This window comes from Coregonus clupeaformis, chromosome 24 (assembly GCF_020615455.1).
Source record: "Coregonus clupeaformis isolate EN_2021a chromosome 24, ASM2061545v1, whole genome shotgun sequence".
Lineage (NCBI taxonomy): Eukaryota > Metazoa > Chordata > Actinopteri > Salmoniformes > Salmonidae > Coregonus > Coregonus clupeaformis.
The window spans coordinates 8233547-8254119 of record NC_059215.1 but is presented as its reverse complement, the minus strand read 5'-3'; the positions used below and the strand labels follow the sequence as shown (position 1 = coordinate 8254119).

The window sequence follows — 20573 nt, the reverse complement described above, 5'->3', positions numbered from 1 at the left end:
TGAGAGGCAACATGCTAACTATTCACAAGCGGACAAAAAGTGATATACTATTTTGAACAGGTCCTCTGCAAGCTAGGCTGTCTCCATCACAAGACTGTAAACCATTGTCCTTCTTTTTGTGAGGATGTTGGGTTCTCCTCCCCCTAAAAAAATAAATACAACTTGCACATGTATTTTCCTTCTAGTAGCCTACTGACTTTGCTGATAACTTATTTATTGAGAAAAATGTACTTACTACAACTATGATAATGTGATTGTCTTACCTAGCTATCTTAAGATGAATGTAAGTCATCTGTAACTGTAAGTCACTCCGGATAAGAGCAACTGCTAAATGACTAAAATGTAAATGTAAAATGTAGGAGGAAGTGAGTCAGTGAGTGTCTCCCTTAGCCAGCCTCATTATCCTTCATGGACACTGTGCTGCATCTGTTTCACTTGCTTCATCTCTCTCCATCTCTCTCCATCTCTCTTCATCTCTCTCCATCTCTCTTCATCTCTCTCCATCTCTCCATCTCTCTCAATCTCTCTCAATCTCTCTTCATCTCTCTCCATCTCTCTCCATCTCTCTCCCTCTTTCCTTAACAAAAGCCTTGTCCGTTGTATCCACCCTCAGTCCTCAGTCCCCCTCTCATCCCTCCCTCCAGAACTAGATGTTGTGCTTCAGCTGAGCCTGGGAAGCCTTCATCCATTATGGATGCTGTGTTTTAGGAGGCTGATCTGAGCGTGTCAATATAAATATCTCCTTTTGGATCCCAGCAGGAACGGAGAAGCCAGCATAAAGCAGTTAGGCCTCTCTCTGTATCTTCGTACTGTACAGTTACTGGAGCGGGATGTCGTTACTATTTGATGGCCAAAATAAAAGAAGATGCATGTGCCTGCAGTCCCGTCTTTAATTCACGAGGCATGGCAGCGAACTAAGGCAGTTCTATTTCAATCAGTGATATCTGCACATCTTTATCCAACCTCAATCCCCCAATACTGTATACTATGAAACCTGTTGCAGGCTGATAGGGGTCTGGAGAAAAGCATCTATTCCCTTCGACCACTCTCTTCCTCAGACTCTCTACTACTGTCCTGTAACTATAATCATGGATATCAAAGCCACAACAGAGGAACCCTACTACCCATTGTTGGGGTTAAGGAGCAGCATGTATCTCCTTTTATGTTGACCTATCCTCCATCACAGGACAAGCCAGCCATGGCTTAGAGCAGTATGTGGGAAGCCTGAGAGGCAGTTGCTGTTGGACTGATTGGCTATGCCTGGGACAGTCAATGAAAAAGAGGAAGAGAGGAATGGGGGGTAGAAAGAGAGAGAAGCAGGAGTGAGAGAGAGAGAGATACACACACACAGAGACAGAGGGGCAGAGAACAGAGACAGACTGAGCACACATCCACCACTTTATTAGTCTTGCACAGTGGAAGAGGAGAGTCTGCTGTGGGGGGACGATACCCAAGCCAGCAACCACACACACACACACACACACACACACACACACACACACACACACACACACACACACACACACACACACACACACACACACACACACACACACACACACACACACACACACACACACACACACACACACACTGCTGCTAGTGTCCAAATATAAACAGAAGCCATACAGCTGAGATGATGGGTTTGGAGAGAAGAACTGAGTGAGGGGAATGTGGGGTCCAAGCAGATGTCTTCATCAGTCAGGGAATATCCCGCCTTAGATTATGAGCATCCTGCGCTCTCAATGTGAAGCAGGATATTTTATAACCCTTTGGTAAAACACCATGGAGAGACTTCCCACTGGGCACAGATGTCAGTTCAACGTCTCTTGGTTGAGTTGTCAATATAACTTGAATTCAATGTGAAATCAAGAAAACATTTCACCATGTCATTAGATTTAGGTTAAAAGAAAAAAAAAGAAAAAAAAGAATGATTAAATAAGTTGATTACTTTTTGCAAATCCAATCAGTTTTACACGTTGATTCAATGTCATCAGATCCATTTTTTGGGTTGAAATGACTTGGAAACAACGTTGATTCAACCCGTTTTTGCCCAGTGAGTCTGCTCTCCACATGAAGAGAGCGGGACTTGGTTACGAAGCAGCCTATGCACTCGTGCCAGCTAGGCTCTGAATCAGTTATGCCCAAGGCCTTATAGGAATAATTCATAACAGTGCTCTATAAGCAAGTGAAGCAAAGGTGTAAAATAGAAATATTTCTACTACCACAGTAGGCTTGGTGATTTTTCTGCTTGAATATTTCTATCCACTATCTGATAGAAACCGTGACCCTACAGTGCTGTTGCATATCCTCAGATATGTTTATGAAATGTAAAAGCATTGAAGAAGTAGACTGCTTCTTATCGGCCTTTTATCACATTTGAGAGTTTGTGAAAAATGTCTTTCAAGTTTCATTGAATTGAAAAGCAGTGCGTGGGAGTTAACGACAATTGAGAGAGAGCCTCAGTAATTGTTATAAGGACCTTGTGGGAAACTAATATGCAGCATATCCCTTCAAAGCTGTGCACGCTGGGAAAAATCTATTGTTGATTAGACCCAATGAAATCCCAATTCATCTCTCATCTGTTTTTTAAACAGAGCTCTCTCTTACTCCCTTCTTTTTCTCAAAATCTCATCCCTTTCTCCTTTAATCTTTCAGGAGTCTGCTTTCTTTCTGAGCTCGAGGAGGGAGGCCATGTCTGAGTACCTGCGGGTCTGCTTGGGCTGACTCTAGACTTTCTGCCTGCTCCAGGGGGGTGAGAGAGAAGCTAAACACCCCTGACTGGCTCCGGAGGAGCGGAGAAGAGGAGGCTTATATCCCACCTTTGTTCTCCCTAAGATGTCTCTCCACGGACCCACTCCCAACTCGCCCCAAACTGTTTAGTAACTCCACACTGTCTCCATTCCCCAACAGCTGGGAGAGAGAATACCCCACAAGGAAGTGGCGAGAGAGAGAGAGAGAGAGAGAGAGAGAGAGAGAGAGAGAGAGAGAGAGAGAGAGAGAGAGAGAGAGAGAGAGAGAGACACAGAGAGAGACAGAGAGAGAGAGAGAGAGACACAGAGAGAGAGAGAGAGACACACAGAGAGAGAGAGAGAGAGAGAGAGAGAGAGAGAGAGAGAGAGAGAGAGAGAGAGAGAGAGAGAGAGAGAGAGAGAGAGAGACTGAGAGGTCAGAGGTCTCACAGCTGTAGACTGCAGCAGCACCAGCACCAGCAGAGAGAGAGAGAGAGAGAAAGCTAATTAATATTACTGAGATGGTGTCAGAGCTGAGAAGAGACTCCTGAAGAGAGTTCTGTGCTCTGAAGGATATTGCGGCTAACCTTCAGGACATTTGTTTGTGGGATTCTTTTAATTGTTATATTTTTCGAAGGGACTCAATTGAGTTGGATGCAGGTTTAGCTTAGCCTTCCGTCATGATTCTTCTGGGAAGCTGTATGAGGAGGGGGCAGACTGGCTGCCACAGAGGTGGTCTGGCTGGGCCCTGTCAGGTTCTGCTTCTGGCCTGCTGTATCCTGGTGGTCCTGGGGGCCAAGACGAAGACACCTGGCCACAAACACCTCAACTCCATCCGCATAGACGGGGACATCTCTCTTGGTGGCCTCTTCCCGGTACACGCCAGAGGCAACGACGGTAAAGCCTGTGGGGAGCTGAAGAAGGAGAAGGGGATCCACAGACTGGAGGCCATGCTGTTCGCCCTGGACCGCATCAACAATGACCACGAGCTGCTGCCTAACATCACTCTGGGTGCCAGGATCCTGGACACTTGTTCCCGGGACACCCACGCCCTGGAGCAGTCGCTCACCTTCGTCCAGGCACTCATCGAGAAGGACGGGACGGACATCAAGTGCTTGAGCGGCGGGCCGCCCATCATCACCAAGCCTGAGAGGGTGGTGGGTGTCATCGGGGCCTCCGCCAGCTCTGTGTCAATCATGGTTGCCAATATCCTGCGGCTCTTCAGGGTAAGTGCCTTTCAGTTTACACTTATTGGTTAATGGCTGTGAATGATGGTGGTGGCTATGAAAGTAGTGTCTCCCAACAGGCGTTTGTAGGCTGGCAGCACACTTGCTCTGAGACTACATACTCTACTATGAAAGCACTGTGACTGAGATCTGTGATGCTATTGGCTGAAGCATGTATAATTATTTGTAATGGGTGTCATTAAAAAGTTAGGTTGCTTTTTCTGGTAAAAAGGGTTTGTAAGTGTTTTCATGAAAGGAGAAAGGTTATATCTATTGTCCCATTTCCCAAGATTATGGACATGTTGATGTGATAAAACAAGCAAAAACAATCACCACTTTCTATATTATGCTTTTTACCCAATGTCTTCTCTCAAAGGTGATATTACATAGTGTAGCTTGGGGCGTATTCAATATCTCACATTTCAGGAATTATCGGTGTCTGTGAAAATGCACCTTGTCCCTCTTGTATGGGCATCAACTCATGTGAGGAAATAGGTTTACATCCCTCATTAAACCACTCAAAACTCATATTCCTAAAGATTTTTGCTTCTCAAACCAAAATGTCTGGTCTTTTGCATGTTGCACATCTGTGTCCGTGTTCGCCTCAGTTGGATGTGGTCTTTGTGGTTTGTAAGTCCTACAGAAGTCCCATTAAAACCAGACATATTTTTCACTGTCCAGACAGTGGAGGCTCCTCATTAGTCCTCAGCCTATCTCCATAATGACATTAATTTGGTAAGAGTCCTTAGTGGTGCTTTGCATCTAATTAAATAAGCCAAGTCAATCATGTGACCATGTGAGCGCTCGTTCAACACTTATTAAAGATCAGCATTATGTTTGCTCTCAGGATCCAAACATACTGTACCAGAGTGAAAACAAAGCACAACACAACAGGCCCTTTCATAATTTCTTTACATTTTAGTCATTTTTAGCAGACGCTCTTATCCAGAGCGACTTAGAGTTAGTGAGTGCATACATTTTTCATACATAATGCCGGCACAAAGCTGTCATGGGAATGAAGATGCCAGGCAGTCCAATGGGCAAACATCCTGGCTGTGTTATAATGTAGCTACAATATTATTATTATGTTCATAGAACAAAAGCATGCTAGCTGTTACCATATACTTCCAGTCCAAGCGCTAACGCTAGTTAGCAATTGCGCTAATGCTAGTTAGCAACTTCCTTCAAACTGCACGCAGACACATAAAAATGGTATCCATGAGTTCATCTGACTCTGGGGAAGTAAATCATTGCCAAAATCCCGAAGTATCCCTTTAAAGTAAACAAGGACCATCAGGAGATGCTCTACTGCAGTAGGTGGCAGTAGCAGTCCTCTGTGTCTGCTGTAATAACCAGTATTATTTTAAAAGGGGGCACAAAGTACGTGTGGATAAATGGTGGGTGGTACGGAGTGGGGCTGATACCCCCTCCAGAAGTTGGAGAATTTAGCAGTTTTCAAACAGTTTTTTCCTGCAATCTAGAGACTAATTCTATGTAATTCTTATGCCTAATTCTATGTAAAAAAAAAAATAATGTCTAGGTTATCTAAGCATACCTCTTTGCCTGTTCAAACGATGCACATTGATTCTTTAAGAACTTTTATGCCTTAGGAGTTTAGTTACAACTGCCACACTGGTATATAGTATCATAACCCTTAATATGCTTCTCTGTATCTCTGCTCAAATCTGGGTAAAAGATTGAAAGGAATGTGAGTCTAATTCAGTACATTTAGTAATTGCTTGCTTTTCTAAAGTCTAGCAACCTTGCCAGCTAAGATAGTTAGACAAACTATTCTAACTTGATTGATAGCCTGAAATGGCTTGGTAGCTAGTTGGGAAGTTGGGAGATTGGAAACCTACCTAGCTGGCTAGCTAAAGCCAACTTCATAAAATGGCTAGTGGTTAGTATTACAGAGAAACAACCAAACGTTTTCATTTTATTTATTAAGGAATCAATAGGCTACACATTTACAAACATACCTCCTGCGGGTCCTGCCCATCACCGGCAGATCAAATCAAATCAAACGCTGTGTGTGTCACTCTACACTCTCTCCTCCTCCACTGATAAAATGTGGTTAAGTTTAGTAATGAATTTAACATCTGAAAATGTTTGAAACAGGACAAATCTGAGGGGGCACGTTCCCATATGGGCATGACGCCTCTGATAACCAGTGCCATGCTCACATCATGTGCTGGCCTGCCTCAGCCTACCTAGTGCTGGATAACAGCACCATAATTAGCTCCATATAAGGACTCCTCTTTATTAGTGAATGAGGTGGTATTGCCGCAGATAGATAATTATCTTGTTTCTAATGATTTCAAGAGCTTGACCTGATATCTTTCATCTGCACAACCTATATTTTTTCTCCTTTCATCCAGGAATGAGTGTGTGTTCTTCAGATGATTGGATGATGGTGGTGAGAGGGTTGATCAAAGTGGGAGGCAGTCTTCAGAAAGATGTTTGGAGAAGATGGCATTGATTTCTAATTCAGTCCAATGATGAAGGGCTGATGGCCAAGTAGTACACAGCTTAGTGCAGGTCACTAGGTGAGCTCTGAATAAAGACATGGTCTGTACACTTCCTTTACAATTCGGTATAGGTCAGAGAGCCTTTACTGACTGTTTCTAGCTTGCAGGTTTTTGCACTTCAAAATGCACTTTATTTATTTTAAAACCAGAAAGTAAGTGAGCTTCTCAGCCCTGGCAGACTAGCTGAGGATAGGGCTGTCCCAGCCTCACATACTGTAAGCTATACCCAGTAAACTCTTGGTGAGTCAACTGTTTCTTGTACATGGGTTAGGGGATCTGACTCATCCATATTTTGTTTTGTTTGAACACGCAAGGCAAGCTCAACACTTACATATCAGTTTGGGTTACAACCGTTCTTCTTACTGTTATTTGCCATGTCCTTTATGAGCCTAAGGGTATTGGCCATAACACACTGCATGCGTGCTGTTGTTGTCAGAATGCTTTTTTCGTTCCTCCCTACTTCCCTCTCCCAGTCTTAAAGTGGCTGAGGCTGGGTAAAGTGTTAACTCAGCACTCCCGAGCAGTAGGCAGGATCCCATCCCTATTGTGCTGCATGAATATTTTACTCCCAGACGACATAATGTCCGCCTGGGGATCCAGTTGGGGTTTGAAAGCTCCCTCCCTCCATGGTTGGCCCTGTCTGCTCATGCTCAGTCATGTTCTCATCAGTTGGGTATTTTACTGCAACATAAGCAGGAGCAAAGTGGGGCTGGTTATGACACTGTAGCGACTGCGTATGATTACCCAATCACGAGGAGGTTGGCTTTAGTTAGGGTTCTGGCTTTGTGATCGTGTCTTGGAGATGCGTCTCTGGCCTCGTGCATATCAGCTCTTCTCTCCGTCTCATGTAGGCTACTGTATCAGCACTGTAACTGTCACAGTCTACATGGGCAGGTATGATGGTGGGTTCGGTTGAGTTGCTGAGACAAGCATATGTTCCCAGAGAAGGAAAGGGGCGCTTCGGCCACCTCCACTCAGGTGTACAGTCTGCTACGGCACAAACAGCCTACACACCTGTCTACCTCTTCCTTCTAAGCAGAAGGGAGGTTGCCTTCAGAGAGGAGAGGGGAGGGAGGTTGCCTTCAGAGAGGAGAGGGGAGGGAGGTGAGAGGAGCTTAGAGGACAAGACGGGGGAGCTTGTAGGTAGCTGTAAGAGGAGGGTTAACTAGCTGTCTGTTGTGCTGTCTGTGAAGCAGAGAGACCTTGCGGCCCTTTCTCTTCCCTCAGAGACAGAGATGGGAGACCCTCAGGCGCTGTACCTTCCACCTCTCAACATCTCAACATGTTGAGACAGAGTTCACTCTGGAATACCGCAGGAACCATCATGGGCTGTAAAAAACCTTAGACAAAAATACATAAATTTAGAACATGTGATGAAATGATGCTTCTGCTCTGTGTGCAGGATGGCTCTACATTGCTGTGCAGACTTTTACAGGGAATTTTTGAAAGTCCTTGCTCTAGGGAATGTGTGGAATCAGAATGATTTTCAATGGTATACCTTTGAGAATTTTTTGGTCAAGACAGTAGTTGAGTATTTGGCAAAACTAGACTGAATGAAGATGAATACTTTATGAGCTGAAGCACAACTACACCACAGCTAGTTTGGCCTGTGTAGTGAGTAGTATTCATTAGCTCTGCTCTCAGTAACTACTTCAGTAGCCAGTAGATCTCTTTATCACCCTGAGACAGGCCTCTCAAGGTGTGCCCTGTCACCTTCACGGATACTCAGCGTCGTAGCTCTGTGGCATTTCAGGAAAGAGTTCTGGCCAGGAGAATTGATTCTGACTAAGTGGACTACCATTCTGCACTAAGTGTAATTTGGTGCAGCCACACTATATCAGGTCATTCAAGCCAACCATTCCATCCCTTTACCCGCCCATCCATGCCCAATAATTCAAAAAAGTGAATTCTTTACTCGCCTGTGACTTTCAAAATCCTGTGCAAGCAAAGCAAACAAGGGAAGCAAACCAAAAGAGCGGCTCAAAAGATTTGCAGGCAATTGTTTTCTGCAGGTTTACAGGCCAGTGGTTATGCCAGGGTTTTATCCGTGCCACTCAACAGGACTTTTACAATCGGGGCAGAACTGATCCTTGCAGCTGTCTTTTTCACTGTTCATTGTGGCCGTTCCCATCCACGCAGAGCTCCAGCCACAGCGGAGCAGCTCCTTTAGGTCAGGATTAGTTCAGACTCAAGTCGCTCAGCCGACCCTGGAAGAGTGCCCAGAAACATACCTCTTCATTTTGCTCTGTTTTTTCTTCATCTATCCGAGTCCCACCACAGGAAGCTGGAACACCAGCTGCTAATCACCAGCTATAGTTGCGAAAGGGGCACGGTGCGGTGGTCTCCACATGTGCACTGGTCGCTGTGTGGAGACGCCGGGTTTCACTCATTCATTTCTGGCATTTCATTAGTATAAGTTTGCAGGTCTGCAGAGGGAATGCTGCATGGTGGGGAGGGGAGGATGTCAAGTTAGTTTTTTAAAGCAGATGGTTTAATTTTCTGGGTCTGTTCCTCTTTATGAGGGAGGTAATTGAATGATTCACTGCAACTCTGTAGAGACTAACACCATCTACACTGGTTTTAACAGCAAAGGAGATATATAGTGCTTTGGTAGACACACAAGACAAGCTACAACTGTGATAACAGCTCCAATGTTCTAACCTTTTGTATAGTTATGGGCAATTCCACAGTAGCAGAGTGATGCTGAGACTATTTTGTTAAACGTTCAAATGTATGCCAAACAAAAACAAATGATTGCAAAGTTAAACAAACCATACAATTCTATGCACATAAAAACAAATTTACTTGATGAACAGTGCAGATGCAAAGTTTGGTAACAGAATTACGGTTTGTGCTGTTGGTGCCTTCATTCTGTCACCAAACTTTGCATCTGCACTGTTTTTCAAGTAGATTTATTTTGGTAAAAATGTCAGTGGAAATTGTTAAAAGTCATGCTTGTGCATAGAGTTGTATTGTTTGTTTAACTTTGCAATAATTGGAGTCTCAGCATCACTCTGTTATGGTGGAATAGCCCTCATTTGACATTGTGTATTCTCAGGGCATGATAGCTACATTCATTTATTCTTTAACACATTAGACATATAACATGAATAATGTCAAACACTGTGTGTTTATCGAATAACCTACCCTTTCCCTTGTGGAAAGAGGGGATTATTTTTGAGAAAATCCAGTGTTACAATCATGCTATTAATATACTGTTGGCATTTTCTCCAGTTACTGTACATGGCTTCTTCAGCTCTTCTTGAAGCTCACTCTTTGAATCTATGACACTGTAAATTGTCAGTAAATCTTTTGATTTGGGTCTGTCCATATGCTGACTGTCCATTTACTGACAATTTCCAGTGTCATAAATTCAAAGAGTGAGCTTCAAGAACTCCTCAAAACCATTGATGCCATCTGATGCACTGTGAGCATGTCTCAGAGCTGCCACTACTGCACTCCCCCTGTCTCCAAATCTAACACTAAGCCTAGGTATTACCCTATTCAGGCTTTTCCTATTACTCTTTAAACAGCCACATCTCCAAAACAGAGCCCAGCTATCCCACCGTTCCCTTGTCTTGGCATGTTGCTTTTGTAGGTGGTTCAAGAGATTGGAAGTTGTGTTTCTAGCAGTGGAGAGGTGTTTTTCACCTGGGCACAGTTTACATTTTACAACTATATTGTCGTCATTTTGTTATTCTACCAAATCAATGTAATGGGAATACTTCCACGCTGAGAAACTAATTGTTTTAGATGCTTTTGCCATTTTTCATCTCTCTCACTAAAGCAGTTAGTAGTAGTGCATGTGTGCGTTAACAGGAACTTGGTGAGAGGACATCAGACTCAAGACGAAAACAATTAGAATCTGGGGCGGGGGATTTTTTTATATTGCACCAACAGAAAGGGAAGAATAATCATAACAAATATTTAATTTGGATCAATAACTTTAATAGGAAGGGAATGATAACCAAAGTAACAAAGTAACAACGACCTATCTTTGATCTGTAACTGTAATATTATTACTCAAATTGGAACAGCACTATGTTATATTACTTGTTACCACAAAAAGTAATATTATTAATGTAATGCGTTACTTTGTAATGTGTTACCCCCAACACTGCAAGTGGTACATTGGAGTGATGGTATATATCAGCTAATATGCTGTGATAAATTGACATACTCTCTGTTTTAATCCCTGCACACATTCAGACATTGCCTGAATTATGACCGTAAAAACATAACCACTAAGAAATGTAAATGCACTGCAATTTTTTGCATAATGATAGTCAAGTTGTGTTGATCTGAGATTTTCTATGTCGGTTCAATTCCCTCCTGTACCATCCCATGTCCTCTACCTAGCCTGAAGCAGTGCCAGAGATAGTGCATTTCCATACAGAATTTACCCCAGTGTTTTATCCAAAAGGCTCAGACTTTTCTGTTTCCATCTACGTGGGCCGGGACCCGTGTCTCACTGGGCCATAGCTCCGGCGAACATGCTCTCACCTGGGGCCAAATCCAGGCCACTGGTACTTCTCAGCTACCATTTACATAACAATGGCTAACTGTGAACTTTAACACCTTCTCACAAAGGAACAGTTTTGATTATGCAGTTGATTCTGCTCTTCACAAGTCTTCACTGTCAGCCCTAGCTATGGAAACACAATTTCCCTAGTATAACATAAGGTTTTATACACTAGACTAGTGTAACAGCAGCAAGCGTGAGTTTGGGCTCCCCCAGGCTACCATAAAAAGCTTGGACATCATCCAGTCTATGTGCACATCGGACAACATGATAGCTAGCTTTTATGAATCATCTACCCTCCATCACACAGAGGAATTCTCTCTCTCGCTCTTCTCTGAGGCAGTCACATTGTTCCGTTACAAATGACCATTTGAACATCAGATAACTAGGACACAGAATATTAATTCTAAAGTTTAAAGATTTATCAGCTTTGTATTGCATTAGTGACCTTCAGCATACACAATGTGTTATATTGTTGAGTATAGTTTCAGAAATGTTGTCTTGAAACTAAATGCTGAGATATAGTAACAGTATTACATTTCCATGGTTTTGAAATAATGCCCTCTTTCTGATATTACATCATACTAGAGAACAATGTCAGGACATAACAGATGGAAGGGCATAAACAATAAGACACGCACCCGCTCAAAACATTTGTACACACCAACATTAGCAGACAGTCAGAGAAGGATCAATTCTCATATACTGGCTAATGATCTCTTCCCAGACCTCTCTCAGTCAGTAAAAGAGACAAAGCGTTTAATAAATCCCTACACAGAACACAGACTGGGCTTGTGTTGTACTCCTATGTCACTTTCATTCTTTGTCCCGTACAATTATTAAAGAATCAAGCTGTGAGGACCCCCTCCCTTACAAACATCAACACACCTCTTAGGTATTGAACCTGGTCCTGGGAACTGTTGTGACAGCATACTCTGTTTCCTGAAATTGTACCCTCGTTTTTTTCCTGCTGTTGAAAGGCAATGTTTGAAGCTACACGATGGAAGGAAAGTTGGTCCATATTGGTATTGATTTCACACATGGTTAAAGCGGTGACAGTTAAATTAAGATAAATGTACCAAAATGCTGTTTGTTTTTGGTACATAGGCTATCTCACCTGGGCTGTTGCAGACAATAGTCTGTATCCACTATGTCCCTGACCTAGGATGCCACCATACTCACTGTATCAGTCGAGGATCCATTCATGCAAGAGCACCAGTATAGTAGCCTGAAATAACATGGTACCTGGTTTTGGCTATTTATATACACTGCAACACAAAGCATAGACCGCTAGGAAATAACAAAGAATTCAGCTGATTACAGTGCTAAACATCAGTTTTGGTAGGAATGTGCCCTGACCCACTAGCTGTAGCTGTAGTTATTGAATCAGACCACAGCACTTGCCCAGCTAGGGGGTATGTTGTCAAGCGTTTCCCAGTTGAGTGGGCCTGAAAAGATGCTAAACATTTATTGGAAGCTGCTAGGGCATGTGTGAAATCTTGTTCCTAAGAAACTCTGTTTTGTGTTTTTTAATTGTTGACCCTGCAGTGGTGTGGCATGTCCTGAGGTGGTTTATTGCGGTCAGGTCTACTTTATTCACGTACCATTACTTGATTCACATACAGGAATAGATCATCTGATCTGGTAGTCCTTGTGATCACTGATAGTTCTTGTGAAATGGCACCCTATTCCATTTTGTGCACTATACGTTTGACCAGAGCCCTATGCAGGCTCTGATCAAAAGTAACGCACTATATAGGGAATACGGTGCCATTTCAGATGCATACTATGGGTTGGGTAATTATGAAGGGAGGGTCTCCAAGTGCATCCAGCAATGGTGAAAGCATACTGTACGTGCAGTAAGATAAATAATTATCTACAGGTTGACTCACCCTGCATGGGAACTGTCTGTACCTCACTGCCACAACTACCTCAGTCATAATGGAGTAGCTCTGGGCAGCTCTGTCCCCTCAGAGATCGCCTGCTACAATAAACAGACCCTTTCACCTTTGAGATGATCGATCATACCTTTACATTCCCCTCCAGATCTAGTGCTCTAAACATTCTGAACCACTCTTTTCTGTGCTTGCTGTCACTGCTCCAGCTGTGGAGAGGCCATTAGAGGAAGGTGAAGTGAGTGTGTGGCCGGCTGGATGGATATGTTAGCCCAGTAGTCCTAGGGTCATCCTCAAGGACACTGCAGCTCCTCATCCCTGATTTTAATGATTTAATATGTCAGGTTGACATGATGGCCAGTTCTCTCCTCTCCTCTCCTCTCCTCTCCTCTCCTCTCCTCTCCTCTCCCTCTCCTCTCCTCTCCTCTCCTCTCCCTCTCCTCTCCTCTCCTCTCCTCTCCCTCCTCTCCTCTCCTCTCCTCTCCTCTCCTCTCCTCTCCTCTCCTCTCCTCTCTATAGACCAAGGCACGCTCCACAGGCTCAGAGCCACAGAATGCACCGCCTAGTGTCATTGGCAGCTGTCCTAAACACAGCGACTGATGATAAATAATTGCAATGCCAACCAAGGGTCAGTGTAATCATTGCAGAAGGGTTACAATTAATTTGACTGTTCAGGGTTTTCTAAATCAGGTAGGTTGTTTCCAAGTGTTCTAAGATGGCAAACTCCTGTCTTCTGTTTGACCCCAGATTTACTCCTAAGTATTTTTAATTATATGGTCTAGAGCACATCAGATCAAGTCAGATCAAATCAAATGTTCCCATTGACCTCTGCTAGAGCTTGGTTGTAAGTTCAGTGCCTAACATTGCAGAAAGGAAAGCACAGACAACCTAAAGAATGAATGTACTTTTTAACGAACCACTTCCAAAGTCAAACAAAAGGTATTTTAAGAACCCATTGAATCTCAGTCTTATTTATAAAAATGCTTGTGCAAAGTATTACATTTATACTTGACAACCCTTAAATTAAGTTTTATTTAGGATAGACCAATTGTTATATGCCACTCCTGTTAAACATGCTGATATTTTGTGTTTCTAGAAAATAACATTAAATTAGTGCCGCTTGACTCACTTTATTTGGATTAGACGAGTTCTAAGAACAGCTTGAGGATGGGAGAAAACCCCTCTGATCAGATACGTTATTATCTGAATCTTAAGGGGATTTGGTGATAATCTAGTTAACGCCATCTCAGTTCTCCCCACAGTTTCTGTGGAAATAACCAAGGGATGAGTCATTTTACAGTATTTGTGAAAGATGTAGCTGAAAAAATTGTAAGTTATTGCTACTTAAAATGAAAACAGTTTCCAATAGTGGATAGCACCTGTAGGTAAAGTTCAACAATATTTGCAGTATATCATTGAATTTTATAAAACAAAACCAACTGACAATCAACAGAAAGAATCGATGTGTCTTCATAGCAATATAGCCGTAGAAGAGGATGCCATTCGAGGAGGTCACTGAAAATTACCCTCAAGAGTTCGCAAAGCGATGTTACAACATCTGGTGAAACAATAACAATCTTTCTGACTTGATGTGAAGTAGCATTGTACATTTATTTAATGCAGCTCTCACAGAGAAATCGCTATGTATTCTCCGTTATGCAGTGCATCTGGACAATTTGGAGGTGTAATTTGATTATCTGACATAAATTCAGTAAAATACAGCAGATATCAGAGTCACAGGGAAAACATGAGAGGCGTTGTTATAATCCTCTTTGAATGGCACTTTAAAACCAGATTGAAAAGCGCTTAAGCCTTACAGTGACGTTCGCACAGTGGGACACTTGGTGAACTCACTTTTCCCTTCTAGCTCTTTCTCAAGTGTTAAACTGAATCAAGAGGTTGGCTATTAGGTTAGTGTTGCAAAATGGTTGGAGGCAAATAGAGAAATATTTCACTCATAACAGAATCACAGAAGAAGAGACGAAGTCCATTCATTTGCCCATGTGCCTTTTCATGCAACTGTAGGCTATACCCTTTTAAACACAGTATGGAGCTTAGGGAACTGCTGGTGAGTGTATGAAGGATATAGAAATATTTGCATAAATAAAGTGAATTATTTGTTAGCGAGCAAAAACATTTTTGGGGGGCTCTGCTGCTTTTGAGGTCGGGTGATTGAAAAATCCCTCACCGCACAACGCTATTCAGTCTGTTCCTTTAGAGAATAAATATTTATCAAATATAGCTGGATTCTTTTTAGGTTTAGGTTGAAATATTATCATCCTTGCTTTTGTTTTTTTTAGCTGATGTCTCATTAACAGACAATTGTTTTTGTCTGTTGAGTGAGTCCAGAGGCTGTCAAATATCTCTCATCCAGTCTCTGACCCTCTCTCTACTTTCCCCCAGTACTTCAGAGATGTAAGTTTAGGAATAGTGTACAGTGGCTTGCGAAAGTATTCACCCCCTTTGGCATTTTTCCTATTTTGTTGCCCTACAACCTGGAATTAAAACTGATTTTTTGGGGGTTTGTATCATTTGATTTACACAACATGCCTACCACTTTGAAGATGCAAAATATTTTTTTGTGTGAAACAAACAAGAAATAAGACAAAAAAACCTGGGGTATGTTACTATAAGCTTGGCACATCTAGCCACTGGGATTTTTGCCCATTCTTCAAGGCAAAACTGCTCCAGCTCCTTCAAGTTGGATGGGTTCTGCTGGTGTACAGCAATATTTAAGTCATACCACAGATTCTCAATTGGATTGAGGTCTGGGCTTTGACTAGGCCATTCCAAGACATTTAAATGTTTCCCCTTAAACCACACAAGTGTTGCTTTAGCAGTATGCTTAGGGTCATTGTCCTACTGGAAGGTGAACCTCCGTCCCAGTCTCAAATCTCTGGAAGACTGAAACAGGTTTCCCTCAAGAATTTCCCTGTATTTAGCGCCATCCATCATTCCTTCAATTCTGACCAGTTTCCCAGTCCCTTTTTTTTTCTTTAAGCAATGGCTTTTTTTCTGGCCACTCTTCCGTAAAGCCCAGCTCTGTGGAGTGTACGGCTTAAAGTGGTCCTATGGACAGATACTCCAACCTCCAATGTGGAGCTTTGCAGCTCCTTCAGGGTTATCTTTGGTCTCTTTGTTGCCTCTCTGATTAAAGCCCTCCTTGCCTGGTCCGTGAGTTTTGGTGGGCGGCCCTCTCTTGGCAGGTTTGTTGTGGTGACACATTCTTTCCATTTTTTAATAATGGGTTTAATGGTGCTCTGTGGGATGTTCAAAGTTTTGGATATTTTTTTATAACCCAACCCCGATCTGTACTTCTCCACAACTTTGTCCCTGACCTGTTTGGAGAGCTCCTTGGTCTTCATGGTGCCGCTTGCTTGGTGGTGCCCCTTGCTTAGTTGTGTTGCAGACTCTGGGGCCTTTCAGAACAGGTGTGTATATACTGAGAACATGTGACAGATCATGTGACACTTAGATTGCACACAGGTGGACTTTATTTACATTTACATTTTAGTCAAGGCGGTGAATACATATGCACGCACCACATTTCCGTTTTTGAAACAAGTTATTTTTTAAATTTCACTTCACCAATTTTGACTATTTTGTGTATGTCCATTACATGAAATCCAAATAAAAATATATTTAAATTACAGGTTGTAATGCAACAAAATAGGAAAAAACGCCAAGGGGGATGAATACTTTTGCAAGGCACTTTAGCTCAGTATTTGAATTATTTATTTTATACAGTCATTATTGCTCATCTTTATCAAGGGTGTCAATAATTTCAGCCCCCACTGTATATATGGGAAAGGGAAATGGTGATACCTAGTCAGTTGTACAACTGAATGCATTCAACTGAAATGTGTTTTCCGCATTTAACCCAACCCCTCTGAATCAGAGAGGTGCGGGGGGCTGCCTTAATCGACTTCCACGTCATATATGCACAGCTTCTTGCTTAATGTCAGCTCTCACTGCCACAATACAGATATTAACATTGTAGTCATTTAGCAGACACTCTTATCCAGAGTGACTTACAATAAGTGGATTGAAATGGGTAAGACAACAACATACCACACTCATTGCGTGTAAAACTGTAAAACCATTCCACTCCATAAAAAAATTGAATTTCTTCAAAAAACTTAACCTCATTCCAGCTGTACCACATTTCTTGTGAGGGAGCACAAATGTTATTACCAATAACCATTACGCTGATCGACAACAAGATGAAGGCTAATCTATCACCCTGGCCGATAACCTGTGTTTATTAACAGGACAGTCCATTATTTACTTCCTCCAGGAGTGCCCTCTTGGGACAACTGCCTCCCTTAACAAGACAGATCTTAACAGCCACTCACTCGTCTCCTGTTTGAGACCATCAGTGTGGTCTGGGGCCCCTCTAAAAGCAATTACGGTGTGTGCCATGGCAGTGTAAGGGGCAGAGGCATTGACTCACTGAATACATTACCTGTCTGTGTGCTGTTCTCACACTTAATCAATTACTGAGTCTAAATAGAAGCATCAGATCTTGACACTGATGCTTTCAATGGGACCGGCTGCTGCTGTTGCTGCTTTGGGCAAAAACAAACACGTGTGAAACAGAGTGCTCTGTATCATTGGCGAGTCCTCTGACACCTCCATTGATTTTCATCTCAACGCCTGAGAAAATTAATATCGGACCAAGAAGGAGTTCAGCATTATAAGTCAATGGGAAAAGTGGAAGGGGAATATGAAAACTCAGCAAGTCTAAGGCAAGGTCATCTTATAGACTGGCTCAGACAGAGCTCAATGACGCTACTATATCAACTGGGCTTTATTTGGCAAACAATTAGTTATTGTAAATTGATTTTAATCTGAGGGAGACGGACTGTTCTGCTAAATGTCCAAAGTCAACCATGATGCTCACATATGTTAAGTAAATATGATTTTTAATTTAATCTGTACTACCTTTACAAAACGAGGGAAAATATAGGCTACACTAAGCTCAAAAACAGTGGTATATACGTTAAAACATGTATTCTTACCTCTACCCAGATATTCTAAACCACTAGAATGTCTTCAAGAAAAATCAGTTAAGACCATACTGTGTCTTTATGTTTTCCAGTCCGTCACCATGAATAAGAAATAAGAGAAGATTGACGATAACCTAATTTGACTGAGCAATAGCATTGACTACATCTCCCGTCACTGACCATAATGGGGTTAGTAATGCTGTGTGACATGTGTCAGTGCTCTTAGGGAAACGTGTTTGATATGGTCCTATAGGAAGCCTGGTAATAGCCACATTATGTACATGTCCATCATAATCTGCTGCTTTGATGGATGGAACACAACATGAAGTGTCCTGGAACATGCAGGGTTCCAAGAACCAGACTTATTTTTCGCCTAAATTCCGTGAGGAGGTGGAATCAATCAAATGTTGCAATGAGATTGACAATATTTTCTGAGAATGGAGATCTTGGACTTGAACTTGATCTTGACCTCCAAAATGTTGATGTTGATGTTCAGGCAAAACCTCTTCATTTTTCAATCCCCCATCCCTAAACCATTCCATGTTGTCTACAGCTGATCTTTGCAAAAAAAGAAAGTCATAGAGGAGATGACGAAATACTAATTACTAAGTGGGATTTTCTTATAATAGTAGCTTCGTAATGGAAGTAGGCCTATAGCTGGTGCATTTTTCTCTTTAGACATTACATCAAAAAAGCTGTGAAGAAAACTTTCCTGTTTGAGTTTTTACAGATGCACAGCCAGAGGCAGAAGGAGATGGCCATCAGTTTCTCTAACAAACGGATACACCAGTAACTCTTATTCTGCAGATACAGATTGCATCATTACATTTTCTATTTCACTCTCCGTCCAAACAGATTTTAAACTTGGAAGATCTGCTCAGGTGAAAAGGGCTGGTTTGCAGGGACATTGAGAAGTGAGCTGCCTGTGTGCATCAGCGTCAAGAGGTGAATGGGAAAGGAAAGGGAAAGGATAGACACAAAACCCAGAGCCAATCTCCCTGCATGGCTTAGAGACGTTAGACATGTTATCTGGCTCAGAGTAATTGTGAGTGGGAGCGTACGCACACATTCTCCCTCTGTTGCCCCTTAACTGGCGTACACAGTGATGTGCTACCGGCTCCTTTCACCGCCCTGCTTCTCTTTTCTGTAACTTAGCTGACAAAATAAGGGGAATTAACTATTTAGACCATTGGGGATTTCAGCAAGCCTTTTTTTTGCTCGTGATGAGCTCAAGTGAGAGACAGATCTGCAGTGTAGGTGTGAGTTGGACCAGGTAGGGGTGTAGCCTTTTTCACATGACAGCTCACTTTTTCATTCTAGGTCTGGCTCTGCAGTCAGTGCTTCATACAGAACACATTGTCCTCAACCTGTTCAGAAAGCTTGCGGCGTGTTTTTTAAAAGCTCCTGTACGATCATTCATGACAGGGAGTACATAGTGAAACCAGTGGAGTTGAGATTATAACTAATGGAGACAGGTATTTATGAGGTTAAGGTACTGCAAGGTGGACCAGGGGAGTGTAGTGTTTCTGGGGACTGAAAGGGGGTCTGCAATGTACTGGTATTTTAATAGTTGCAGTTTAGCTGGATCTCATGGGGATGGATTATAATTGGTGCCCATTTATAAACTACAGAACTATTTACATTACTTTATGATGCTGCTGTTCAATGCAGTCAGTCCTTGGCAAGTCTAGTGTTTAGTGAGATGACAAAAGATCACAGTTACACCAGACACTAAAAATACCATCTGTGTAGTGTATTCCCTAACAATCTGTTACAACTGTTTTCAACAGATCAATGTTTCAGAGATATTATCTTAATTTAATATGTGCAAACTCATGTATTTCATTTTTAAATGTCATAGTTTGATTATGTGTGTGACAACACATTGTTTGGCTAATAACAATGAACATACAGGAACTGGAACAAATGGAAAGGTAAATGCATTTAATGTCAGACTTTACTTGTAATAGATAGGACATGTTTAATAGTTAATTACAATTGGAAATAAGAAAGAGGCCTGTCACACATACAATGCATTTTTTTTGTGAGTGTTTCAGTAAAGGGGCTCTTAATTGCTTTTTATAGATAATTAAATGATGGTAATCAGTCACCCTGAAGTATTTATAGGGTATCTAAGATGGATTTAAATCTCATGATATCGTGGGGATAGCTTTGAACTACCAGGAGACACATTATCCTAGATTTAAATTGGGATAAAAGTTAGACATGTCCTAATGCCAATGAGATTTTAAAAAAGTTAGATTTTAAGTTGCATTTTGACAGAAGTGTTTTCATGTACCAAAACCATGCACCAGCATCTCTCTTGTAGCGCACATCATCCTGGGAGACATCTAAAATGCATATGAGGAGGAGAATATTCCAGATATAAGTATCTTTGAGACCAAAATTATCAAAGCAATAACAGCAAACTCTAGGTCTACCTTTCCCTGTAAATGTGATGATCTGATTCCAGTTATTCTAAACACATCTGGTGTGGCCTGGCCAAAGCACACAGATCAATAGCCTCCGTCAGAGGCTTTTAAACCACAGAGTGCGGATGAATGGCCCTGGCTGCAGAGTGCACTTAATTATTTAATGTTCCTGTGCATTCCTCATTCTCTTGTGCTTCAGATGAAAAGATGCCTGGTTCGGAAGATCCAC

At 42.2% G+C, this 20573-nt stretch overlaps 1 protein-coding gene across 1 annotated transcript in view; it reads left to right on the top strand.

Annotated features, from left to right (window-relative positions):
* Positions 1-3125: 3125 nt before the first annotated feature.
* LOC121537271 (metabotropic glutamate receptor 4-like) overlaps positions 3126-20573 on the top strand; it is a 196419-nt gene continuing 178971 nt past the window's right edge. Inside the window, exon 1 of the mRNA XM_045206801.1 lies at positions 3126-3958. Within this exon, the coding sequence (XP_045062736.1) occupies positions 3413-3958 (546 nt within the window). The 5' untranslated portion in view covers positions 3126-3412. The remainder of the gene's footprint in view (positions 3959-20573) is intronic.